Source organism: Empidonax traillii, unplaced genomic scaffold, assembly GCF_003031625.1.
Source record: "Empidonax traillii isolate 1590-97213 ecotype Southwest subspecies unplaced genomic scaffold, ASM303162v1 scaffold244:size1524873, whole genome shotgun sequence".
Lineage (NCBI taxonomy): Eukaryota > Metazoa > Chordata > Aves > Passeriformes > Tyrannidae > Empidonax > Empidonax traillii.
The window spans coordinates 628380-656353 of NW_020955437.1; the positions used below are offsets into that span (position 1 = coordinate 628380).

Sequence of the window (27974 nt, forward strand, 5' to 3'; positions counted from 1 at the left end):
GGGGCTCCGCCGGGCGCCGCGGGCCGGGCCGGGCCGGGCCGGGCTGGGGGGCGGCCGGGGCAGGGGGCGGAGCGGCCGCCGGCGGGGAGCCGAGCCCAGCCCAGGCGAGCCGCGATGAAGAAGCCGGACGGGAAGGTAGTGCTGCTGGGGGACATGAACGTGGGCAAGACCTCCCTGCTGCACCGCTACATGGAGCGGCGCTTCCAGGAGACGGTCAGCACCGTCGGCGGCGCCTTCTACCTGAAGCAGTGGGGTCCGTACAACATCTCCATCTGGGACACCGCAGGTGAGCAGGGGCGGCCCGGAGGAGCGGGGCTCTGGCCCCGCGGGCTCCCGGCGTTTCCCGGCGGAACGGGGCTCCCAAAAACTTGGGCGGCGTTTGCCGGCGGGCTGCCTGCCTCCTCCGAGTCTGGAGAGAGCGGCGCTGCCCCTGACACCCTCCGTGCCTGGGTCACGATACCTATGGCTTTCTTTTCCCTAGTTTTGGCTCTGCCCTAATGTACGAGCTGTGGATGGGAAAGATTGCGGTCGGGTGTCCTGGCTTGGGACAGCCTTACCTCTCGGAGAAGCGGCGGGCTGGAGATGGAGAGGTGACCCCCCCGCTGCCTCGGAGGGGAAGGCTGACCCCGGGAATCCTGCCCTGGCGCTTAGCGCCTTGTTTCGGCACTACGGTAAAGTCAGTCCCCTGAAACGCAGGGTGGTAGGACAAAGTCTGAAAAGAATAAGATTTTGAGGGGCCAGAAGGGGCCTTACATCTGCTCATCTTTGATATTTTTGGACTTGCTTGCCAAATGTGGACGTACAGGGAAGATTGCGGCGCCGGTTTGCTGTCTTTTGCCCTAGTAGATTGCTACTGACGGCAAATTCAGGTAGGAATTCGAGAGGTTACAGTTTCTGCTCATCCCTTCTCGATGTGTGGTGTTGAGCATCCCTTTGATGTCAGCTGGTGTCAGACTTGGACTTCCAAAAGCGCGCCGCTGGCCAGCCGTTCAGACGTGGCGTTCCCCTTCACCACAGCAATAAGAGCATAAGGAATTAATGCACAGAGAGCACGGGCTGCAGGAAGTTTTTGTCTGGGATAGCAGCAAGGGGCTGTCTGGCCCGCTGTATTGTGGCAAGCAGCATCTCCGGGATGCAGGAAGGAGCATGGGTTGTGGTCATGTGTAGTCATATGAATGTCTTGCTCTTGATTATTAAGTCAGGAAGCTCCCCTCTGTCATGTAGAGGACCAAGACTGTCCAGAAAAATGAGGTCAATAAACGTTTGTGCCGTTTAAGTTGATCTTGGGGAAAAATAATCTTGTTCAGTATTTTTTTGTTTTCATGTTTAGCTGGATTGTAAAAGATTTATTAGTGGCAACATGACGAATACTGATTATTTGTCCTTGTGAAACTTGTGGAGCTGCAGCATCGTGCAATATTCCAGTTTCCTCTTGGTGACGTTTGGGAGGGAAGTTCATTTGCTGTGTCACTTCATGTCACAATCTAGTCCAAAATGGCTTTTCCTGCATGAGGAATTGAGAAGGAGGAAGGGGAGAGATGAAACCGCCGAGAAATTATGCAGAAACACTTTTGTAGGGTGGGGAGAAGATGTTTAAGAACTTTTGCTTCTTGCATTTCTTAATCTGTTACTATGATGAAACCTTTCTACCAGTAGCTCTGTTTTAAAAATACTTTCTATGTCCTTTGCAATATTTTTGAAAAAAAAAAAAAATCTACTTCAGTTTTGGAACTGATGTGTTTTACTGTGGGGAGTCTCCTCTGGGCAATTGCTGCTTGTTTCTGTTAAGCCAGACCACATCGGACATTAATAGTGGGCTTTATTTCAACAGAAGAATTATCTTGGTGATGCTGTTCTTTGGTAATTTCCATTACATCCTTCTTTTATGATAGACAATAAAATAAGTCCCTCCAAGGCTTGTCTGGGTTTAGAACCTTTTTTTTTTTTTTTTTTTTCCCCAGTCATTAATTCTTATTGCAGTCCATGTTAGTCAAGGCTTCAGGTTCTAGCTCTATGTGGTATCTGGAAAGCTCCAGAGTTGGGTTCTCCATATGCCAGATGAAGCACCCAGGTAATTCCTGTCTCAGGGCAACACAAGTGTTCAGAACTCAACAACTGTCTTCCCAGTGGCCACAGTTTCCTCTGAACCCTGGAGCAGGCCACTGCTGATGCTGCTGCCTGCATAGCAGGTGGAAGCTCCTGCTGTTCCCTAAGGCTGGGCAGGACTTCTGTAGCAGGATTGCTGAAGCTGTACTTGTAGAACACTTGTTGAAAAGTGTTACTGTATTTTACCAGGGGAGGTATAACACATCTTCCTCATCCTTCTCTGTTGTTGAACCGAGTGTTGACCCTAGCTGTCCCTTCTCTTGTGTTTCACAGGCAGGCGTGGACTCTTTCACCACCTCTCTGTTGACTTGGGCTCCTGCAGAACGATGGAAGTTGCTAAAATGGGGCTAGACTGCTTTAAGGCATGTGGGGTCTCATTAATCTTAGAAGAAATAGAAGCTCCCAGGGCTTATATATGCTTTCTCCTGTCCTGGTGAAGAAGGAAGGGACCATATGGACACTTGTAACCCTGATGTTAAGTCACAAGGGGATTCAAAAGTCTGCATAATTTATTTATTTATTATTTTTATTTTGTGCGGACCTTATGCTTTTGCTAGCCACAACGTGTCTGGAGACCTTGGCCGGTGGCTTTTATCTCTCTATTGGTCTCACTATCTTATCTCTACCAGGTGGGTACCAACTAAGCTTGGAATTTATGTAGTAAGGAGGAGATTTAGCTTTTTTGTCTGTTTATTAACTTGAGTTGCTTACTACTGCATTCTTGTGAAGCAGTTACATGGTTATCGATTACAGATACATTGTTTTCTTCAATTATGTATGTGCAGGTATTGTAGAGAAATCCAGCAAGAAACAGTCATCCAGGAGATTTGAAATTCTTTAGCATAGCAAAATAACAAAAGTATAGTTTAAAGTTTACATTCATCCTACCTAAAATAGGTAAACTATTATATATATACTCACTAAATAATGAGCGCCAGCTCAAGATGTCCATCTTAATACCTCAATAGTACTTTATACAATATACATTTTAGAAATATGAAAGATTTGGCCTAGAAAAATGGGGGTGCTTGGTAGTAACTACTTTACTAGTAAAGTCTGACAACTTCTGCACACCCATTTGGCAAGACTTGTGGATAAGAACATGAAAGATTTAGACTAGACTAAGCAGCTGATTTTTCCAAGATAAGGAGGGGTGTGAATGTACAACCAAGAGAAAAAGAACCCTCCCTGGAATAACTGATTTGCAACAAGGTAAACTGGAATTCATCTTCTTTTTTAATTTTCTCAGTTTGTGTTATATTTAGTGTGTGAATGTATGTTCATTTTTGTTGTTGCTTATCAGCATTATTTTGGGGACTGTTATCTCCATAGAAGTCCCCTATATTTTACCTGTAGTTTGGCTTGTATGGTTTTTGTTGTTCTGGTGTGGATCAGGCATTTGGCTGTAACAGTGAAGCCTCAATACACTGTAACTTCATTCCTGTAATACAGAGTTTTGTTTGTACAAGATTAGACTTCAGTGATTGATGAGAATATCTGCAGTAGTGGTGATGGATCAAAAGTTAAGTATGGATGGATATTAGTATGACACAAATTTAATTGCCCATCTTCTGAATTATTTAAAATATGTGTCATTTTCACTCATCACTGCATTGATATTGTATTACTTCTCTCATTTTCCCAGGAAGAATGAAATTTTCTTGGCACAGTGCTTAAAATGTATGTTTCTGTGTTGTTATCACTCAGTGAATCACAGTGTGCACACCTGACCTGTTCTACCAAGTTAGGACTGAAGTGCAAATCAGTTATTCCAGGGAGGGCTCTTTTTCTCCTAGCTGTACATTCACACCCCTCCTTATCTTGGAAAAATCAGCTACTTAGCCTAGTCTAAATCTTTCATATTCTTATCCACAAGTCTTGTCAAATGGGTGTGCAGAAGTTGTCAGACTTGATTGGCTTTTTTATGTAAATGCTCATGGCAAATAGTTCAACATTTCCAGTTTTCCAGTTTGATGATTACGAGAGAAGTTATTTGGAAATTGCATTCAACTCAAAGAAACAAATGAGCCACAGATGGAAGAATACTTGAGAGAAGTATCATATGCTTGCTGTGTTTTGAAGTTTGTTTTTTTTTCCTAGCCATCTGGTTTTGACTACTTCTTCACTGTCAGGGCTTTGGATAGATGTCTTGTGTCTGACCTAGCATTGCTGCTGTTGTATTCATGGTTGGTGCAGAAAATTATTTATTACTCCTTATTTTCTGATGCTACAGATCGCCCTTGTTTGTTTTCTCTTTGGATCAGCTAATTCAAAGGAATAAAGGAAAAAAGTGGCATAAACCATACAGAAACAGGAGAAACTTTACACTTTTAACATGTTTTAAAGGACTAGTCTACTGGATATGGCCTAGTCTCTAAAGCATTTGAGTACATTCTTTGAGACCTTCATACCAGTATATTTGAAGTAGTACTTTTCTGGTACAGGGAAAGTAATTAACAGCATAAGCCAGAAGAACTTTCTCACGTGAAGACATGTTGGACACTCAGGATGTCAAAGCTATATATATATAGTGTGTGTGTGTGTGTATATATCTTCTAGACAGTGCTGACAACAGCTGCAGAGTAAACCAAAACTTCCTGCTGGGTGATAATGGCATGCAGCTCTGAGCTAGGATGTAGTCTTTTGTCACTGGTAGCAGAAAGCATCTGAAGTTTTGAAGGTCTTGGTCCTGCACCACCACTGAACCAAAAATAATAATGTGAGGTGGCTGCAGCTAATGATATTGTGGGAGTCTTGTAGTTGTTCAGGCATGTTTTCTGATGCCTCTGTATTTCAGAAGGTAAAATTTGTTTCTGTGTTAGATTTCAGTCTCTCTGAGTTGACATTTGTTCATCTAAGTGGTGCCCTCAGCAGCAAGGTTTCTTAATTATTTGTGTTGCTGGCTTAGTATTAGAGCAACCAACCAGTAAATTAATGAGGAGTGGTTTAGAAAGTTCACATCAGGATCCTGTAATTCTATTTTAAGAAGCTGAGTTTTGAACTTGCCAACAGACATTCATGCAGCATTATAATGGGGAAACATAAAGGTTAACTGGGAAAGCAGACTTTCCTTCTTTTCCTTCCTCTCATTGTGAGCTATCTCTCTGCAAGAACTGACTGGATTATTTTCCTCTCTGAATATTCAGCTATCAGTTCATATTTTTACACCTTCCACCCCTTTATTTTGCACCTGCAGATTTTTTTTTTTTTCACTTATCAGACTTAGAAGAGTTAGGGACAAAGGAGATAAACATAGCCTGGAAAAGGGTTTTCTGTGGCGTAGGTCAACTGCAGTGTACTTGCCTAATGAGTGCATACATCTCTTGTGACTGGTTTGCTGATGTCTGATGGATCAGTGCTGGTGAGCACGTGTGAATTGCTTACAGCTTCTGATCTCTAACCACTAGGGTTTCATAAGCTGCAGTGCAGGCAACTGCCTGTGCTGAGCTTTCTCGGGCTAGGTGTGAATGTTTAGCTGGTAAGATGTGTTAGGTTCCTCCTGGTAAGAAGTGTTGAAGTGTTAAGTCCCTCCCTTGCTTACTTAGGCTTTGAGTTTTTGTTGTTGTTGTTTGTGGGGTTTTTTTTTTGGTGTTTTGTTTTGTGTTTTTTTTTTCCCCCCTCACAATCTATCTGTGTTGATGTTGTACACATAGAATATGTGCAGAAAGGATCCATGAGTTGAAAGGGATCCATAAGGATCATCAAATCCAATTCCCTACTCCTTGCTGGATTACTTGAAACTAAACTGTATGACCAAGAGCATCCTCCATATGCTTCTTGAATTGTGACAGCTTGGTTCTCTGGGGAGCCTGTACCAGGGATTGACCACCCTCTCAGTGGAGGACCTTTTCTTAATGTCCAATCTGAACTTTCCCTGACGCGGCTTTGTTCTGTTTCCTCATAAAGGTGGAGGCCCAGTGAAGTTCTCAGGAGGAATCTGGGATGAGATATGACTTGGTCCTTGTAAGATGAGATCAGCCTAGGCAGGCTGGTCTCCTGGCTGCCCTGGGGCCTAACATTCCTGTATGGTGAACAATATGCAAATTGGCAGTAGGGAAGGTGGAAAGATCGTCCTCCAGCACGTTGAAACAGAATGAAGAAAGAGTAGGATTTAAGTGACGTATTTTCCTCAAGAATGAAGACTGATAGAAGCTACTCTGTTTGTTGTTCTGCTGGTTTTGACTTTTGGAAGTAGAGGATTACTGCAACGGAAAAGAAGCTGCAGATGATATGGTTGGGTAGTTTAGTCAAAGCCAGAAGGGACTCCGATGCATGTGCCTTTTCTGAACCTGGTGGAATGCTGGCAGTGGTTGGGGTGGGGTGTTGCTGAATGTGTAACAAGGTGTCTTTAGTTGAGGGAGTTGCTTTTTGAAAGCACCTAGGGGATATCACCTTGAAAAATGTCTTGGGCATCAGAGATGATTTAGTGAGGAAGGCTATTGAGTGTGGGAGCCCCCGGTGGTGTAGAGGAAAACACACTGCACTGTCACTGCAGAGACCCGGGTTTGATTCCCGGTCGGGGCCCCTCCCCGGGCAGATGGAGCTCGTTAGCCCATAAGGTAATCCATCTACGTCCTGAGGACCTCGCTGCCACCGTCCAAGTGTGCTTGGCCCCGGCAGATGAACCTCAGGATTAAAGGGTGGGCTCAGTTCCGCGCACACTGTGTCTCACCTAAAAAATCCAATGCGCAGGCTGGAAGGTGGAAAGACCTTCCCCGGTTCTTCGTTCGCGAAGAGACTGGCCATCATCTACTGAGTGTGTACCCGTGCTCAAGAGGCGAGGACTAAACAACATGAGGTTGAAAGATGGAAATTATGGACAATAAAAAACCCTTAGTTTGTTTCTGGTGAGTCATGACTTGGGGACCAGTTACCACCAAGAGTCTTTGACTTTATTTTTTTATTTTTTGCCCTGGGAAAAAATTATTCTGCAGAATATTATGTTGGCCTCTGTGTGTCGGTTGTTTACATACATTGTTTTATGTAAAACAATAATGGCTGAGGACCAGTGCCTCATATACACATACCATGGTTTCCCTGGGATTACTGTGTATGGTTATAGGTTATATATTTTTCAAATCTTGAAAAGGAAATCATAAGAGTGTAAGTTCGAAGGGGCAGTATGGCTAGCTGCTGAGAAAAACTTCTTGCGTACACGAGGAAATCCCCGAAGAGAGTTCACTGTCAATGAGCTCTGTATCTAAAGCCTCTGAAGCAGATTCAGAGGCTGGAATAAAGGTTTAACTTTAGACCATCACTGGAAACATGGTTTTGTTGTTGTGAAACAGCACACCAGATTACTTCTTTCTGCAATGAAAGTTTTCTGAAAGGAGCAGATTAACCTCAGCAGTGATTAAAAATATGAAGAAATAATGAATTGTCTGGTGAAAGTACTGGAGGAAGTTCTATTTTCCATGTTCCGCAACTTAAAAATCCAGTGATACACCAGTAAAGTCAAAGGTAGCAAGTTCATTGTAGCTGAAAATGCTTTGGTGTGCAAATGAAGTAAAAATATGAAAATACCTTGTCAGAGATAATTGTGAAAAATACATATCCAAAAGAAACAGGAGACAAAGTAACACACTTTGTTTATTCAGCTATGGCTCTCTCATTTTATTGGAGGGGGAATTTTATTTCTAATATGTAGTTTTAGTTAATGACTCTTGCAGAGGCAAGCTAATGTGGAGGTTATGCCACCTTGCTGTGAGTACTTGAGGCAGGCCAAGATAAGTGTTGTGTATGAACCACTGCAATACCTTCTGTGTTCCAGCCCCACGTTAAATTCCCACTTTGAGTGTGGTATTTAATAATAGCCTGCAAAGTGACTGTCCTGTTCTAGTTTAAGTGGGAAACTACTCAGCAGTTCAAGTGAGACTCTCCCTGAGTAGTATCAATGACCTGCAATCTGTGCCTGGCTAATGCTGTACAGTGTCATGCCAAGGCATGTGGTTTGAGAAGCAGGGGGAACTTTGGAGTCCTCATTAGGACAAATGAGTTTGAACAAGTTCTTGAATTGATTGAATAAGTCATGTTTTAAAGTCACAGATTGTAGTTTGGAGCAAAACTGAGAATCTTCATAATGAAGAGTTTGTGCCTTTGACATTGCATTCTTTCTTCTCTGGTTACTGAAGGAAGAGGTGTATTTTCCACATGTATCTGTCAAAATTGACTTGATAGCTGAAAGGTTACAGTACTGACTGTCTGCTTTGTGACAGTCCTGAAAATGTATGAGAGAGGGAGGGAGGCATAAAGAGGAAAAATGGCTAGTAAAAACAATGTAAATACAATGGCAAAGCTGCTGACAAAAATTGCAGACATATGGAAATTTGTCTTCCTGGTGGATCGGGAGACTGTAGAAAATTTCAGAAGGGTGTCCAAGAACTGGTCTCCCAGTAGGGTATATGTAAAGGCAAAATAGGTGCTCTGTGCAAGGAGGCAAGTTATTAATGCCCTGTTGCACTCTTCAATTTAACTTCAGGATTTGTGAAATGTACGCCTGAGCTGCCTGAAAAAACAGCTCTTTAAACAGTTAGAGCATGAGGGGGAAAACACCTGGACGGCCAGTGGTTCTTTTGCTAGCTCAGTGAATAGTGTTGGCCTGAGCAGCAGAGAGCTCCATAAGCTGTAACATAGAGATGAATGTGTACAAAGTAGCTCATGTTGACTCAGTTGTGGTTTTTTTTTCTGGGATACCAGTCACATTCCATACTGAAAAAACAAATAGCCACTTAAAATTATGATTTTCAGGTGCTTGAACTTAGGCAGTCAGGGTTTCTACTGACTATGCAGTGAACTTTTAGTCTTTTGTTTGGAAGGAAGGTGCTTAAAATACAAGTGTGGGGCAGGTAACTAGCTGCTAGCTGTATGGTTTTACAGTTACTTTGAGCGCTCATGGATGGTGAGTACATTTCTCGTATCAAATGTGTAAGCCAGGGATACTCATAACCAGCTTCACAATGCCTTGGCTGAGCTGCTCCCGATATTCTAGACTACTTTAAGTACCTTTACTTCATACTGCAATCACATCTTATATCTAGATGAGTTGTTTGCTTCACTACCATTACTGTTTCGTGTTGAAGCCACAAGCCCTGAGAGCTTCGAAGAGGCAGTGTTTCATTGCCTGAACTGAAGGTACACGTAGTAATCCCTCCTCTGAGTCACATTGTGCTATTGCAAAATATCCAAACAAGTAACCTTTGTTTGGGTCTCCATCTAGAAAGACGCTGTTTGTGGTAGATACATTTGGAACCATTAAAAATGATGGAACAGAAAGAATAATTTTCTTCTCTGAGTCTGAATTATTTCCTTTCTTTCAGGGGAACACTGGGTAGAACATCCAGGGGGCTGATCAAAAGGCATCAAAGTTGTGATAAATTCCTTTTCCCATGCCTGTCATATTAACTGTAACTTCATATTCAGCACCTGAAGATATGCCTAGGAAATGAGATTTCAGCTTGTTGATTAAATTTAATTTATGCAAATGATGCTGCAGAGAGCAGAGGTGGTCAAAGGAAAGGAGTGGGTTTTTTTGCTCTTAATTTGAATTCTTACCATAAGTAGTTTGTCATCCTTCCTCAGAGGAGATCCAGGATAACTTCCTTTAGGATAACCAACTCAATAAGCGTACAAGATTTCCACACCTACCTGGGTGTGGAAAGAAACAAATCTAGAAGAGAACTTCTTAATGCAGTTTTTAAATGGAGATAGATAATCAGATGTGTTTGTGAATCTTTCAGTATATCTTTCCACCTCTTTGGAAGCAGACAAGAATTGAAGTTGGCTTTGCATGGGCCACCAAGAAGCCATTTGTGGAAGATCTCTGCTGACAACCTAAAGACCTGTGTGAGCCTGAATTTATTACTGTTTTATAAATAATGCAGAAACAGGAAAATGTGTATATCAGGTTTTGCCTTTTCACCAGTTCTATTGCAGCAAAAGTATGTTTCAGTGTAGGCTGTAGCATGGTAGAAATTTCACGTACAGGACTGTAGGAGGAGACATGTTTAAAACTTTCAGTACTCAAACAGTCTAATGTCTTATTATAAATTAAAGCTTCTGTGCTTTCAGGTTTTATCTCGTCTGCCCTTTCATAAGTTTTTTGTTTTGTTTTGGTTTGTTTGGTTTGTTGGTTTGGGTTTTTTTCTGTTTTACAGACCAATGATTGGAATAACTTTGTTCAATAAGAATTCAACATGTCATGTAGATACTTCTCCCAGTCCCCTCAGCCTCTTCTTTTGAAACACTGACATCTTTTCTGTATTCTGTTACATGATTTAATATTCCTAACCACTGTTTTTGTACCTCAGGAAATTCTTACAAAATACAGAGAAAGGATGTTTTCTGGCCATCCAACTGTTCTTACATACTTAGTTTAAAAATAATAGTCTTCAGTATAGTTGAAATAGCAGGATAATTTTTGATTTACATTCTGCAGCTGATGTCTACTTATGAGTTTTTAGTCATGTATAATACTCAACCATAGATATTTAAATATGTGAGATTTTATTTTTATCTTAATTCTGTAATTATCTGGAAAATGAAGATTAGCTTAGTTAGACCTTCAGAAAAATGTTAGTAAGAATATACTAACTAGAAACCACAAAGAAACAGTTTGGGAGGCAGGGCAAGAGAAATGAAAGTGTAGTACACTTCCTTAGGAATGTAAAGCAAAAGTTAGGAAGATTGAAGTAACCTTTAAAATAAAAGCAGTGTCTAAATACTGCTTATTAGTTGTGTAATTTCTCTTCATGGGATCAACAAATGTTGATTTCTACTTAAGCTCGTGTTCTCAAACCACTCAAGGACAGCAGTATAAAGACAAAGAGGTGTGATGTGCCGTGGTTTCAATGACCTTTAGTTGAGTTCCTACTCCCTGCTTCCCTTTCCCTGAGGGGTTTGGGCTGACCAGCTTCCCTTTCTGGTTGTGCAGGTTACTTAAGTGATTGGTCTGAAGCTTCATGCAGTTTAATGCCTTATGTTGTGAAAGGCAAATTCAGTTTCTGTTCTTCACACTGGGGCCTGTGATCTGGACATCTAAATCTGTTGTGGCTCTCTTCTTAGTTTTGAAGCTAGAAATAAGGCTTTCAGTAATATTCTACAGGGCTTTTTGTTTAATTCCTGACTCTGCATTTGCTCTCAAGAAAATGCAAAGATTTTGGTTCATTCAGAAAAGGGAGAAATGACCAGAATCTGTATGGGTTTATAGTAATAAAAATAAACAAAAGAAAAAGCTCAATGTAGTTGAGTTGACATCTTCCAAGCCTCATGAAAGGTATCATCAGATCTTGAGATTTGTTGCAAGTGAGACTTGGGTGTTTTAAAACAAGTCAAAAAAAACCCACTGATATAATGAGAGTGAATCTATGTTTTTACTTTTCCCTCCTGATACAGGCTGTTGCTTATTCAAAAATCACTAATTTTGTGAAACTGAAAATGTCTCTTGTGAAACTAAAAAACCTCCTCCAACCCCTACCAGCATGATTACTTCTTGTTTTTATGAGACTGTAAGACTCTTAAGGAGCTTTCCCTCCTTCAGCAGATAGCTGTATGTATCACATTTGTATTGTTTCCCTTATCTCCGTTCCTGTTCTAGCATTGTGTGTGCTTTCTACATTATCCTGCTCAACTTCTTTTTTTTCTTAAAGCCTTGGAAGCCCAGTGGAAGTGGAATAACTGTAATCTATCCTCTTTTTGAGTGGCAGAGCACTTTGTGACCTAGAGATACTGCCTTAATTATGAAAGAAAAGGATGCAATGCAAGCAAATCTATAGGCAGTTCCCTTTTTGTAAGCAGCTTCCCCTCTTGGTTGAATGGGCAGACACTGGACAGTGGTAACATCACTCTTTGTAGCTTATTTTGTATAGAAAGTTCAGAACTGAGTTGTTTATGATTTTTAGTGGTACTCCCTTTGTACCAAGTTAGAGAACATTAATGAGATGAGACTGATTATTTACTATACCTATTGTGTGGTTATAGTTTCTTTAATCCTTGAATTAATGCCTCTAAACAGTGGATACTAAATATACTTTTTATTTTGTAGGCAGAGAAGCCAGAAATAGAATTAAAAGGGAGAAGTAGCACTGGAAATGTAAAAGCCATGTGTTTATCTTAGCCAGCACAAGTTCTGAAAACACAAGTCACATGTCTTTTGATAAAATTATCTGAATGAGATGAACAAGTTTTCAGTATATATTCCTACAAAACCCAGGCAGCAGCACTATGTCTGGCACAGTCTCCCAGTTCTGGTATTAGCTGAAAGCAGCCCACTGAATCACCAGAACTGCCTTCTGCTTTTGACAAATAATAACTATTTAGAAGCACCCAGTGAAGAAGATTTCATCTGAATAGAAACTCGTGGTGATTGGTAAGGAGTAGAAGCATTTGTAATTTTCTCAAGATTAATTATGCATGAATTCATTGCATGTGTTCTTGCTTGAGAATCTACTTATAAATCATTGAAGACATTGAAACAAGTCATAAAAAATATCTATTGAGTGGGCCTAGGTTTATGTCCCATGGCATTGATGTGAGTTTCTCTTCCAAAAAATAAAACGACTCATCTTCTCATTCAGTTTGCAAGATCCATGGCCTTTGCTTCTACCCATTTAGCAAGGTTTAAATATTTTTTTCAAATTGCTAATGAAGGCTAGTTTGAAGTTAAACTCAGTGTTACAAATCATAAGCTAGCATATAGTTAGCTACTACACCTCAGTTCCACTTCACCAGAAGGTAGTTTATCCTCAAATAAGAGGCATTTATCAAGTATCTGCGGAGGAAGACCCACTGAGGGTGCCTGCTATTGATCTGATAATCAGAGCTTCTTGAGGTGTTTTGGACAACTCTGTTACTCATTATGTGTGCAAGAATCATTCCTCACTTTTGAAATATGTGACACAGGTCACTTCTGACAAAACAGCCTGCCAGCTCTCAAATATTTTTTTGTGAAACCTGAACTCTGTTTTTCATAATGTGAATGCTGTGATTTGTAGATGCCTTCCCCCTGTCCCCCAGGAGTGATCAGTGATGAATCCAGCCAATAGCTGCTGTTCTGCAGTAACTTTAGTTTTGTAAAAGCTAGGCCATCTAGAAGTACTTCTGTTTCTCCTCTTCTTGTCCTCTACTCCTAATCAACCTGGAAAGATACTAGTAGGATAGATTTATGAAAATAGTGCTTGAGATGCTGTCTACATATGGACCTAGTAATTAATTTTATCTCCAGAAGGAATCATGACCTATATGCTTAGGTCCCTCTCTCTATATTGTGGTGCCCTAGTGCCTGTTAGTGAACAAAGCTGTGCTGCTGCTGTGGAAGGGGATGGTCTCTGGCTGTGGGTAGGGTTGGAAAGAACATTCCCAGGGATATGTGACCTTCCAGGCTGATTACTGAAGGATAAAATACTGTTGCTTCTGGTGGCCTGATGCTGTGGTAGAAGCAACCTTAGGATCCCTGAAACAGTTAAATATTTTGCTTCTTGCAGCGTGTTAAAAGCCTCTGGCTGGTGACCTGGGATGGCCATGAAGTGGAGCACTGAGGGCCAGTGTTTGACTCTTTTGGTCTGTCTCTGGTGCTAATGCTTTTGAAATATTGATGAAAAGACCTGTCATGGAAGTGGGGCTGATACAAAACAGGTTCATCCATAGCTTAACATTCATGTAAATGAATAGTTTGGGTTGGATAGGACCTTGGAGATCAGCTAGCTCCAACCTCTCTGCCATGGGCAGGGATGCCACCCACTAGATCAGCTTGCTCACGACCCCATCCAATATGTCCTTGAACACTTCAGGGATGAAGCATCCACAACCTTTCTGGGCAACAAGCTTTGAAGCTCTTCTGTGGGTCTATGAAAGAAGGTTAACTTACTGTGTTATCATGTGTGACTCTCCTTGAGAGGGTGTGCACAAAAAAGTTTATAGCTGCTAGTTGGTGGTTTGGTTTCCTATACTTGGGAAGAGAAGGGAACTGAAGGCTGACAGGCAGGAGGCAGAAATACATATAATGTGTTTGGGATTAAAGTGGTAATATGGAAAAAGAAGAATGTTTCTAATAGAGTAGACCATTTAATTTTATTTATGGTTGGATGCAAAACTTAATCCAAAGAGGCTCTGTAGTCAGTAACAGTAAACTATTTTTTTCTTCTTTAAAATGTCAGTATGCTTAATTAGGGTGTTTATTAAGTTCACTGGGTTTCCTCACTCAAAAAATGGTGTGGTGCATTGTACTGATTGACCTGGTATGTATGTAGTTACTCTTCTGCCAAAAATCGTACGGGGAATTTGTTTTTTTAAAAAAAGTTGTAAAGAGCTATCTAAAGCAAAAGCAAAGTATCTCATGAGGAAGTAAAAAATGAAGAAAAACAGGAAACATTTCTTTTCAGGACAGACTCTGACCTAGTAACTCTTTGCTGAGAGCTGACAGGAATGCTGACAAGTGGTAGCGTTTCAGAGTGCTTATTGCAATACATTTAGTAGGGCAATCTCAACTAAACCTGAAGCAGCCTCATGCTTACTCTGCTCCACTGGGGTGGGGGAGAGAATTAGAAGGGTAAAAGTGAGAAAAATCATGGGTTGAGATAAAACTAAAGTTTCTTAGCCATCTGGGCACTCTGCTGGTTCATGTTCAGACACTGTTGACTAGCACCCCCAGCTCTTTTTCTGCTGGGTCACTTTCAGCTACTCTTCCCAAGCCTGTAGCACTGCAGGAGGTTGTTGTGTCCAAAGTGCAGGACCCAGCACTTGTGCTTGTTGAATCTCATACTGTTGGTCTCAGCCTGTTGATCCAGCCTGTCCAGGTCTCTCTACAGAGCTTTCCTATTATCCAGCAGATCGACGTTCCCACCCAACCTGATGTTGTCTGCAAATTTGCTAATTCAATCTGCTCATCCAGATCATCAATAAAGATATTAAAAAGGGCTGGACCAACACCTATCCCTGGAGGACACCACTGCTGACTAGACACCGACTGGATGCAGCCCCGTTAACCAGCACTCTCTGGCCCAACCCTCCAGCCAGTTCCTAACCCAGCACAGAGTGCCCCTGTCCAAGCCATGGGCTGCCAGCTTTTCCAGGAGAATGCTGAGGGAGATGGTGTCAAAGTCTTTGCTGAAGTCAAGGTAGACTAAATCCATGGCCTTCTCCTCATCCACCAGGTGTTTCACCTGGTCATGAAAGGAGATCAGGTTGATCAGGCAGGACCTGCCCTTCCTAAACCCATGCTGGCTCAGTTGACCCCTTGGTTGTTCCTGTATCTGCCATGTGATCGCACTCAAGATGATCTGCTCCATAATCTTGCTGGGCACTGAGGTCATGCTGAGAGGCCTGTAGTTCTCCAAATCCTCCTTTAGGCCCTTCTTGTGGACGGGTGTCACAGTGGCCAACCTCCAGTCGTCTGTTAATGTCTGTTAAGTTTTTAACAGACATGGTTAGCCAGGACTGATAGTAAATGATGGACAGCAGCTTAGTGAGCTCTTCCAGCAACTCCCGCATCACTCTAGGGTGGATCCCATCCAGTCCCATAGACTTGTGAGCATCGAGGTGGCTCAGGAGGTCACTAACTGCTGTCTCCTGGAATACAGGGGGTCCATTCTGCTCCTTGTCTACCAGCTCAGGAGACCAGTTGCCCTGAGGATAACTGGTCTCAGTGTTGAAGACTGCTGCAAAGAAGATGTTAAGTACCTCAGCCTTCTCTTCATCTTTAGTGACTATATCCTCCCTCTGTGTGCAATAAAGAGTGGATGTTTGTCTTACTCCTCCTTTTGTTATTGATGTATTTATAAAAACACTTTTTATTATCCTTTACAGAAGTGGCCAGATAAAGTTTTGAGCTTTTGCCTCTCTGATTTGCTTTCTGCATGACCTAACAGCATCCTTAAACACTTTCTGAGTTGCCTGGCCCTTTTTGCGCAGGTGATACATTCTCTTTTTTCCTCTGAGTTCCTGTAAAGGCTCCCTGCTCAACCAGGCTGGTTGTCTTCCCCATGTCTCATCTTTTGGCACATAGGGACAACCTCATCCTGCACCTTCAGGAGTTCTTTCTTAAAGTATGTATTATTTAAATTACAAGTATCTATTGAAATATATGAGGAGCAGAAAAGACCCTAATGCTGTGCAAGCACTGCTCAGCAATAGCTAAAACATCCCAGTGTTATCCACGCTGTTTTCAGCACAAATTCAAAATGCAGTCCCATAAACTCTGCCCCAGCGAAACCAGCACACCAAGTTAAGTTGCCAGTTCATTATTGAGCAATATAAAGCATCCAGTAAATGTGGAATGACCTCCTGGCCCTCAGTGCCAATTGAACCGTGCTAAAATACACCTAGCCATGCATTCCTGCCTGAGCTAAGGACCTACTTTTCAGTTTGAAGAGCAAGCTTTGGGAGGGAGTATGGGCTTTGAAGATCGCCTTTCTGAGTGACTCTGAAGTTAAGGACCTGGTAACAGCTTCTGCTTAGCAGAGCTTCTCTGATTAGAGAAATGGGGTAATCTCCAGTGTCTGTTCCCCTGTGGAAAGGAATCGTAAATTTAAAGGAAAAGTATCAGTTTTCTGATACTGGAAAGATAAACCAGCTGCTTTTAGATCTCAACCTGTGGAAAATGAATTGGCTTTCTGTATAAGGGACTTTTCTTTGAGGAGATGGGTTGATCTTCCAGCCAGCGTTTAAGCTGAAGGGATTCTCCTGCAGGCCAAGAGTGACTGTCTCGCCCAGGTCAGGTTGTTCTACAGCCCTGTCCTGTAACTGGCCTCTTGTTATTTGCTGCTGAGCAATATTTAACCATCAAGCTCTGCTGCTGCAGTTAAGTCTTCAGTACTATTGCTTTCTTCAGAACTCTTCCAAAGTAAATCTGAAGGTTTTTTTTTTTAATTTATGATTTGCCTCCAATCATATCTTTCTTAAAGGAAATCTGCAAAATGACCAATTCTTTTTAAGTAGCAGTTTAAAATTGTCTTTGAAACACAAAGTTTCAGAAGAATTTTACATTGATGCTTACATTTTACCTACTCAGATTTAAATTTCTAGTTTCATTCTTGAATTCCTGCTCTCATTTCAGTACAGTCATACAGGAGCATCATAAATGTAACTCTCAAGCACCCTGCCACGTTTTATTTTTGGTAGACATGGTGTTGATGTGAGATTTCAGCTGGTGTTCTGGTGGAGTATTTGCCTATAGACAGGATGGTAATGTCCCATCAATCTGTCATACCCTTGTTTGTTTTGTCAGATAAAAGTGTTTAGATAGAACATTTTCCTGCACCACTGTGAGATTTCAGAGGGAAATAGATAAATACTGGTTTCATTTTTTCAGTTTGTGTGGAAGATGCACTCACAATATGCTTGCTGATCTGATGTGGCTAAGGTTAGTTCTGTTCATCTTTTACAAGGCACTACCCTTCCAGACAGCTGAAAATACATTAATTGCTTGAAGCTTCTGGAGTTATCTCCGTTTTCAAGACATAAACACAGTACATCAAGAGATCTAAATAAAATGGGTGGTTTGAAAAAAAGTAAGCCTTATGTAGCTAAATGCAAAAGTTATTCAGGGTTGTTGAGGCATCAAGGGGATCTTTAGCTACAAATAGGTTTGTGGGGTTATTTTTCTTTTTTTAATTGCAGGTCTAGCCAAAGTTTTTGTTGGCAAAAACATGCTAGGTAGTGTGGTTAGGAGCTTTTTTCTGTGTAATTCTTTGTGTTGCTAGACAATGATTAAGTTTAAAACCTTGGATAGAAATCATATTCATGGAGTAAAAATGATGTTTCTATGGGAACTTTTATTTTGAATTTAAAATTCTTGTGAGTTTAGAAGCTCGATCGTAATTTCATTATTAGAATGTTAAGTTCTGATTCATTCTTGCCAGCAAGAAAAATAATTTTGCATTTATGCAGCAGAACAGATTCCAGGTTCCAGAAAAGCAGAAAATAGTTACTGGCCTAAATCTTCTAGGCAATAGGAATCTTCTCTGATAATATATCTTCTCCTTTATATAGGAGTTGTGCAGCTAAAGGCATTGGTGGTTATAGATACCCTAAATTTAGCTGAAAGACGCTCAATTTATAAGTCTCTTTATAAAAAGATGATTGCAGCTAGAAATGTACAGAATAAACAAATGTATGAGGCTGCAAATGAAGAGAGACTAATGTTATGGGGTAGTGGCAACAGACTAAGCTAAATTCGTTGGGAAACAGTATCTTTTGCAAGGTCCATTCAGTTGGTGGTAGATGGCAAACCAAGCTCTTGGTGCCTTGTGTTCCAGAACCTATGAACTGTTCTGAAAAGCGTAGCAAGTGTAGGGAGGGTTGAAAGTAGTAAAGAATTTAAGTAGCTTCAGTGAGACTCTCTGGCGTTCTTGGTTATAGAATAATATAGAAAGACTGGAGAAAAGAATTACAGGTATTGTTATTAGTTTAGAGAAATATGGCAGAGGCAAAGAGTCTGAATATGAAAAAATGTTCTTGTTCTAACCTAACAAGAGGGAGGTTGAGTCATAAGGGAATATATTTTAGAAGTTTTTCTAGTTTTTGGGAAATGTAGTGTTTTTTAATTTGGGGTTTGAGGCATCTTTTTTGTTTGTTTTTGAAAGAAGATACTTCATGAAGGTGAAAGTCTATCAAAATTCAGAATCTGAAAGCTGAGCTATACAACAACCTAATTTGTGGGGTACTGACTTTCTTTAGCTGCTTTATAGAACACAAATTCCTCCTCAGTCTCAAGATAACTGAGTGAAATTCTATCATTTTTATTATGCAGGAGGTCATATTTGAATGGTGCCTGCTCTTACTCTGTAAATGTTTTTTTAATGATTTTTTTACTTTCCTCTTCTTTTCTCTCCCACGTAAACTTGTTCTTCTCCTTCCACTGAGTGTGTCTGATAGGCCTGTCAGTGGGAACCAGTAATGCAAGTCTTCACTATCAGTTATGGAATGAAAATGGACAAACTATTCTTCAGGGCTGGATTGAAAAAGTTTCTGCGAATAATTAAACTAATTCGTGACCAAATAATACTGGATTTGACAAGATGACAGAGGGATGTTTATTAAAGTTGAGCCTGGGTGAGAAGGCTTTATCTACAGTAATCAGCTTTTTTTGATACCTCTGGGACTCAGAATGCTCTGCAGGACGTAAGAGTGGATTGATCAACACCAGTCTGAGCTGCTAGGCATCTGCTTTCAGTGTACCTGCCTTTAGAAAATTAAAATTTTACTTAGAAACACATTTCTCCATAAACTATTGCACTGTTAACCATTGAAAAAGTGCAGCAAATTTTTACCCGTATTTCAGTTGTGGGTTCTTTAGAGGTGTGCTGTAAGTTAAGGCTATATGGCTTTCAGGGCATTTTTTTCAGCATATCAGAAAAATGTGGTGACTAGACTTTTATTTTGGAGCTTCTGCCAGGACATACTTATATCAATAACCTTGGAGAATATGAAATGAAACTAATCCTGTAACAAAAAATTCCCATTATTTTCTGGTTTTCCATTCTTATTAACCGGGATTTTGAGTGTGCTCTTTTGCTGAAGAAAAGCGTATCGCAACACACCACCTTCTTCAGATAACGCTCAGATGGTCCTGTAGATCATTAACCACATCTTACAGCATTTGGCATGTGATGTGCAACACGCCACGCTGACATTCTTGCATAACTTTTCAGCGTGTTATTTGTCTTAGAAATGAAAGGCCCATTTAAGTGAATTTCTTTGGTAGAATTGTTTTTTTGTTTTGAATTGTGCCAAAGTATCACTTTTGGAATGTTAATTGAATTGGTGTTTTAACAACAATTAAAGAGTCAGTTGAAACTTGACCTATTGGTATAGTTCAAGTTTGAAAGGGAAAGATGTTCTCTGAAAGGACAGGGGTATGAAGGGGATTATTCTCCCAGCAAATCTGGGCTTTCTTGAATGGGTTGGCCTGTTTTTGTTCTGTGTGTATAGAGCAAAAAAAGAAAAACAGAGAACGCAGTGAAAATAGAATTATGAGCACTTTTGGGGATGAAAACCATAAAGACAAGCAAATTAATAAAAGCTACTGCTGTCATTTATTCTAGCTGGCTGTTAAGATGAGGTGAGATCTTACCATTGCATATAAGTATCTCCAGGGAATGGGGCCAGAGACAATGTAGTGGTGCCCAGTGACAGGACAAGGGGCAACAGGCACAAATCAAGACACAGGGAGTTAAAGGTATTAGAAAGCATCTTCTGCTTCACTGTTTACAGTTCATAAGGCTTTCTCATCTGTGGCAGTCAACTCAGATACATCGTTGGTTCCTCTGAATCTGGGACTTGCCTCCATTTGGATATTGTGATCTTTTTTATGGGAAGATATTTGTAGCGATTGAAAGTAATGTCCTGAGTATATTTGCCTTCTTGAATGCCAGCCTCCAGGGGAGGAAAAGCAGCTCATGCAGTACATATCCTTTATCTATCTAAAAGCAGCAGTTTAAATACCTAAATGTTATCAGGCTTAGTTCTTAGTAACTTTGGATACAAGCTTGTGAATAACCCATCTGAGAAGGACACCCCTGGTGTGGGAGGCAGTGGGAAGAAGGAACCATGTGTGCAACACAATGATGTGTTTTTATGTTTTAAATCAGAGTGAAAAGAAAAATGTTATAAAGGCTGAAGCTGTGTTGTTGTTTCTATTTATTGTAAAAGTGTTTTTGAATAACGTCCATTTTCTAAGAACAGATCTGATGGGGGTTAGGTAATTCATAGGTAGTGATTACGCAGTGGATAAATTCTAGCCTTTCTAGTCACTGATTTTTGTGTCCAAGGGACATATTCGTTGGTAGAGGTGTGGTATTTCTAGTATGATAATTAAAGCTGAATGAAGATCAGGGCTCAGACTGACCGCGATTCCTTGTCTTGCTTAAGTGAGAAGTAAATGACTGCTCCTGGTTCATGTGGCTTGCTTTCTCACACTGAGCTGCTGTTTTGCAGAAGGAGCTTTTTACACCTAAAATGATTCTTCATGTTTGTAGAGTGGGGATGTTTGCAGGGTCTTGGCAATTTCAGACTCTTTCAGAACTCAAAGTATTTGTTCATTAAGAAAAAAATGCATAGATTTAAGGGAAGAGATGGTCTCTTTCACAATTTTAAGTCTTCTTTTATTATGAGATAAAGATCCTTGACTTAGCAATTCAGAGGAAATTGTATTCAGAAGTGGAGTAAGCTTGTCTCAATCCTATATTACCTTGAGCCCGCTTTCTTGACTGGCTGTTTTTGATGTTTTTTTCTCTGGAGAACTGTGTTAAAGAATTTTCCTTTGTTCACTGTACACTTAACCCATGTGGTTGTTATTTTCTTCTTCCGTGTGTGCCTCTTTCTACTTTAAAACATGAAAGTGAAGCCCTTTGGGTATTAAGATCAGTACTTTCCTATGTTTATGTTACATTCTGCTTTGGCCAAGACATCCATATCTAATTTTAATAATTTAAATAGAAGCTTCTAAAACAGGGCATGGTTCATGCTTTGAATGTTGATCCATATCTAAGTAATGCATGTAAACAAAATAAATGCCATCTTGTTATTTAGTAGAACTAGACATCTGTTGCATTCTGAAACTTCAGTATACACAAGTATCTTCTATAATGCAGCTTTGTGAATGTATAATACTGGGTGAAGCTGGAGCTTAAATGAATTTTCTAGTTACTCAACTGTAATTGTTTTAGTGGTTGTGTTTTTTTGAGGTGAGGAGGGGGAGCAGGGTTTGTTTGTTTGGGTTTATTAGTTTAATTATTTAGGGTTTTTTTCCCTCACAGAGGCTTTCATTCCATGGGGAGTTTTTTCTTGAAGGAAAACCAAGCATTGACATTTTTCTGACAGATCAGGATGTCATATATTCGGACAGCTCATGGATATGTAGAAATTGAATTCTCCAGTGCTTTCTGACTCATATTTCCACTAATTCCTACTTATGTCCTCCATGTTAATCCTTTGGGACGGACAGCTTTATTTTTATCCCCAAGTAACCACAGGCATAGTTCTTTAGAAAGCTCCTTACTTCAAGGGAAATGTGATAAAGTCACCTATGAGAAATAAATACCAACCTTGAACAAGGTAATAAAGAACTCTGACTTAATCCTGTCAAAGCTTGATAGCCTGACTCATGCGTGGGCAGTAGAATTTTCCTGAAGCCTTTAGGGACCTTTATGGTTTGTTTGATAGTCAGTACATATCTGAGTATACGTGCAGAAACAGAAATCTCAGTTCCCAGCAAAATTGTTTCCCCTGATGTCCTTTAAAGGGTCACAACACTACTGCATTGTCTGGGAACAGAAGGAAATGTTGTTGCCTTTTCAAAAGGGAGCTTCTTTGTCTACTCTTGTGATCACGCGGAAGTTCCTGCTGAGGTAACTCAAGAGCATAAGGGTCACCCCTTGAACCTTCATCTACTGCAACTGAATCCTCAAAGCTCATTTCTTTTTAGTACTGATTTCTGTGTTGTGTCATGGGTGTCATACTTTCTCTTTTCTTTCCTCTTCTAGCTAACTCCCTAGGGCACAGTTCCTGTCCCTCTCCATGTACACTCAAGTTCAGACTCTTTTATAAAGGAGAAAGAGAATTTGAAAGGCAAAACCTAGCTGATACCTTGTGTTTGTGTTAATTCCTCTCTACTGTTCCGATTACAATACTGCTTAAATCACAGTGAAAATCGTTGGAAGATACCTGATTTATGAACTGAGAACTTCGTGGATAATTTTGCACTCTTGCTCAATTTTAATGCAATGTTAATGCCTTTGTAGCTCATCTTTGTGTACTTTTCCCCGCTACATATTTGGTTTAGGAACTCAGAATTTAGGCTGCTGCTCAGACTGATATCAGTGTAGCAACTTTATGGAAGATCTTATAGCTCTTAAGTATTTGTTTTGTTTTAGTCCTCAAAACTAAACCAGCCTGTTTTGCATTCTTGTATGTGCTCAATACTGAGAGATTTAAAACTTGTTCTTCTGGTAGTTTTCTTGAAAGAATGTGTGTGTGGGAAGTTGTGCCGCTTCAGAAGTTGTGGTGAAAGCCTTTTAAGGGGTAGTAGGTAAGGAGCATTCAAATCTGGCTGCAGGAAGTCTTTTACCCCTTGTAAATATCCACAGCAACTTCACATGCTACTTTGCATACCACCCTCAGAGGTGGCTGGGCAGGAGGAGAGCTCTAATCCATGAGGAAGGCTGAGGCACTTCTGATGTGAGTGGATCCCACAGCGGGGAAGCGATGGGAGTGCTTGGTCAGGCTCTGGTCCCATCCAGAGAAAGCATTCACAGAGGCTTCTGACTTCCAGCTGAGAGGTCGGGGTGCAATAGCAGGCTGGCTAGATCAAAGCCTAGGCTTCAGGTTCAAGTCTCAGCACATCTCAAATCTAGCCTCGCTTATTTATTAGGCAGGCCTCTTGCAAGTCTACTTTTCCCTCCTTTCTCCTTTGGGTTTCTTACAAACTTCGTATACTGAGGTCCATTTGGCTCCAAATTCTTTGATTTGTTTATGATGACCGTCATAAGACTTTGAAAAGGCTTGGGGGCTGCACTGTTCCTGAGTGGGTGGAGTCTCCAAGACTTCATATACTTGCTGGAAGAGCCTCTGAAAAGCTAATGGTGCTGCAGGTGGGGCTACAGCTGTAGGGTTGACAAACTGCTGTAAATATGGCAAAATATAAAGATGAAAAGAAAAAATGGAAATTAGTTTTTGGTTGATTGGCTTTAAAAAATTTCCCTGATGTCCAGATGTTGTACCTTTGTGCTCAATTTGGTGGTTCTTGCAATTCCTTTGACTGCAAATTATTTGATAGTTCTACCACTCTTACCATTACTTTTATTTTTTTTTTTTTTTTGAAAGGGTGAAATTGTTTGATTGTTGGATTCAGGGCTTACCATTTAATTTAGCTAATTATATAAAAAGGAATGTGGTTGGAGTGGGATCAGATGTGTCCAGGGAAAGAAAACTGGTTATAAAAAGCCATGTGGTACATTTTTTGACCTAATATCTGATGCTATTTTGCCTGACACCTTGAGGACTGATATTAGTTTAAATACTTGGTGTAGTTTTGGGTTTTTTTCTGACATTTAGAGTTGTTCCAGTCCTTAAGTGTCAGAAGTGGTCTGTACAAGGAAACTGCTGAAAAAGTGCATTATGCAGTTTTTTCTTCTTCTAGATTGTTCTGTAGGGTGAGTGAGGGAGACTAGCCATTATTCCTCTGGCATAATTAACTCTTTATGCATGGTAAATTCTTACTATTTCTTTCCCTTTTTAAACAATGTATTAGTTGTAGAAGTAATCAGTTGGTAGTTACCATGTAAAAGTTTCATGGTTTATATTATGCTGTGCAAGATTAGATTAGCATATGAATTCCATAAAACAAATAATAGTATTGTTTTAGTACTCAATTGTTGTAGCAAATGATTCTGGGGGCTGGATATTATGGTTTAGGCATCTGAAGTGGGAGAACAGGGGAGGACATATGTTCCATTGTGGTTTCCAAACCACAGTATAATCAGGGTTTGTATGAAAACAAAAGAGGTCATGGTGCAAACTTTTACTGAAAAATTGGAGACATTTAAAGACTCAGTTGCAGTGCAACTTTAAACATGAGATTGGAGGAAAAACTGCTAAAGCACTGATCTTCTCCCTCCCCTGTATCCTAATCTCCTTTGTCCTTACCCGACATACCTAAACAAGGGCATAACCCTTGGTTTGGGTTTTTTTTTTACCACCTCCTTTTTTCCTACCTACCACATCATTAAAGAATTTCTTTTGCTAGGGGAAAGCAAATCGGAAGTTATACAAAATTGCACAGAAGCAGTTCTCCACTAACTTTGCCTAGTGGTTTTCTGAATGCCATTCATTGAACTTTTGACCTCTGCAATGTCATATAACGCCTACTGCCAATTATTTGCTTTGCAGGAAAGTATTTAAATTACATGCACGATTTTGATGTGAAATTCTCATTTTCCATGTGATGAGAAAGAGTAAATAGTTGTTCCTCAGTTACTTTCTCAGCATTAGGCCTGAATTTATAGACATCTGTTTCTACCCTTTCTTTCAATCATTCACCAGCCTGAGATCCCACAATTTTTCCTCATGCAAATATTTCACATAATTCTGTGCATTCTCACCACCTTTTACTCCTCTTTATAGTGAATTCTGCACCTTTCCAAATCTATTTCTCTGGCTGTTACCAGAGTTTCACTGAGTGTTAAAGGTGAAGTGAGCTTTGGATTTCATGTTCTATATTGATGTTTTCGAGTTTTGTTTTACGAATAATGATGAACATTTTGTCTCTCTTTTGGCACCTGTGGAGTAGAGTCCTGAGATTTGTTGAAGGATTTATTGCAGTGATGGTTATGTTCCCAGCTGAAGTAGATTCTGAGTTCCTTTCACAGTGTGCATGTTCATGTGCAGATGTGTTTTTTCAGTATGTGCTGACCCACATTTTTCAGCATGAATTTCTTCTCCCTTTCCTATTCCTCAGTCAATTACTAGGATTTCATGATGCTCTAACTCATGGTGGTCAGTAGCTTTGTGCAGAAGATGAATGTAAGCAGAGGTCTTCCAGTTTTTCTATAAATTGAGTTTCTGTGCAAAGACATTGTATGAAAAGAGAGTGTAGCTGCCTCTTTTTTCTTTTTTTTCTTTGTTCATTCACACTTCTCTAGTGACCTAAGGCTGATACTGATGACTGGTTGAAATCTAGTGTGTTTTTTCTGTTTCTTAATTGGGTTTTGGGGTGTAAAGTGAACGACAGCATATTCTACATGTAGCAGGTATTGGGGGAAAGTAGCAGTTCTCAATGGTAACATAGTGTGTCTTCTGCTGCATTTCCCTTAGTCCCACTGCAAATACTAAAGAACATTTTTGCTTCCCAGAATTTAAGGAGGAGTCAATTTTGTCTTCCAAGAAATTAACTTGAAGGATACCATCAAGGCTTTATTGGAGGTGCTGGAAGATACTTGCTGAATTACAAGGAAGAAATGTTTTAGCTGTTGGTTGTTGAGTGATGACCTGGGCAACTTAAAAGACAAATTACTTGTAGAATGTACTTAGGGCTTTCTATATTATGTGTGTTTAATACTGTAAAAAAGCATGAATACTTGTGGTGGGACAGATGCATACCAATACTGGCTCTATACCTCAACAAGAGCCTTTCCTGTAACCCAATGTACCTGAGAACTGTGGGCATGTAGCAGTTACAGTTTAGTCTGACTAAAGAGCTTACAAAACCCCTCAAAACCTAGGAAGAAGTTGGTTACTGATTTTGATCCAGATTTCTGAACGGGCTGTACTTGAAAATGTGTACTGAATTTATAGGAATTTGAAGCAGTACACGTCTGTTTATAAATGGTTAAATAGGTGGATGGGCCATCTGTGAGTCTAAGCAGGGTAGTAGTTAATATGACATAAGTCAACTAGTATGCAATTTAATAAAGAAACCCCAATTCTTTTTGCTTTCACCTAGTGTGAATCCTGTGTGAGCTTGCTCACTTGTCTTTCCAGAGTCCTTGCTCTGAGATTGAGCAAGTGGCGTGCAGAGTTATTCTATGGCACTGCTCCTGTCTCTTAAGGAAAAGCAGGAGAAAAAACCTGAAAATGCTACAAATAACATTTTTACCTTCACTGCTTCACACAGGCTTGTGAAATTGGCTTAACATTCCTTAAACTCTTTTACTTGGTTAATAATGTGGGTTCCAGCACACTAACTTTTTGTTATGTTTAAACCTTTGCCAGGACGGGAGCAGTTCCATGGCCTTGGGTCTATGTACTGCAGAGGAGCAGCTGCTGTGATCCTCACGTACGATGTGAACAGCTTCCAAAGCCTGACGGAGCTGGAAGAAAGATTCTTGGCACTGACAGACAGTGCAAGTGCTGACTGCATTTTTGCTATTGTTGGAAATAAAGTTGACCTCAGTGATGACTGTACTTTACCACCGGATGAAAATAGACCTGAGAAGTCCGTTGCCAGCTGTGGCTCGAAGGTGCGAAAACAAGTCCGTGCAGAGGATGCGATTGCGCTCTACAAAAAGATACTGAAATACAGAATGCTAGATGAGAAGGATGTTCCAGCAGCTGAGAAAATGTGTTTTGAGACTAGTGCAAAAACAGGATACAAGGTGGACTACCTCTTTGAAACTGTGTTTGAGATGGTAGTCCCAATAATTGCACGGCAGAAAGCTGAGGGGCCACCGCAAACTGTTGACATCACGGACTACAAGCCAGCAAAAAGGACAAAATCAGGTTGTTGTGCCTGACCCGTTTACGTGACATAAGAAAAGGGGAGGGATTGTTTGCTCCAGCAAAATGAGGAGCAAGAAGTGCTTTCAGCTCACCAGAAAGGAAAAGTCAAAGCATAAAGAAATAGACTAAAATGGTGTATGCAAAAAAAAAAAAAAAAGGCCAAAAAAACCCCCAACAACAACAACAACAAAATCTTCTGACCATTAAAGGCTTCTGGGAAGCTCTGTGTATAAAAATGGGAATGCAAGTGAAATTATGGAGTAAGACTTGCTAGTTTCTATGGTGTGTTAGTACAATTGGTAGTGACAATCATTTGGACAGTTTTGAAGGAGTCTGATTTTTAGTGACTTGCCATTTCATGTTGCATATAAATGATCTGTTTGTGTACTCTTGACGACTTTCATATGATTATCATCTTTCCCCTTATGATTCTAACTTTGGAAGACTGAACACACGGTACTTTTTTATTCTTCAGATAAAAAAAGAAAATCCAGGTGTAATTTATATTTGTAGCTAATAAATCCATTGCGATCTTTTTATGTCAGACATGACAGTGTATGATTCGGAAGCTGAACTATTAAAATCACTGTGGATCTGCACTATTCACTTAGAGACTTTATTAATGTGAATTCTCCTTCCATAGTGGGCTCCCATGTATTAAC

General features: G+C 40.4%; 1 protein-coding gene across 1 annotated transcript; it reads left to right on the forward strand.

Moving 5' to 3' along the window:
• The first annotated feature begins 56 nt into the window (after positions 1–56).
• On the forward strand, positions 57–27909 carry RAB20 (RAB20, member RAS oncogene family). The gene is made up of 2 exons (XM_027888693.1): positions 57–286; positions 26806–27909. Exons 1-2 carry the CDS (start codon positions 115–117, stop codon positions 27324–27326), a joined length of 693 nt encoding a protein of 230 aa, XP_027744494.1. The 5' UTR covers positions 57–114; the 3' UTR covers positions 27327–27909.
• The last annotated feature ends 65 nt before the right edge of the window (positions 27910–27974 follow it).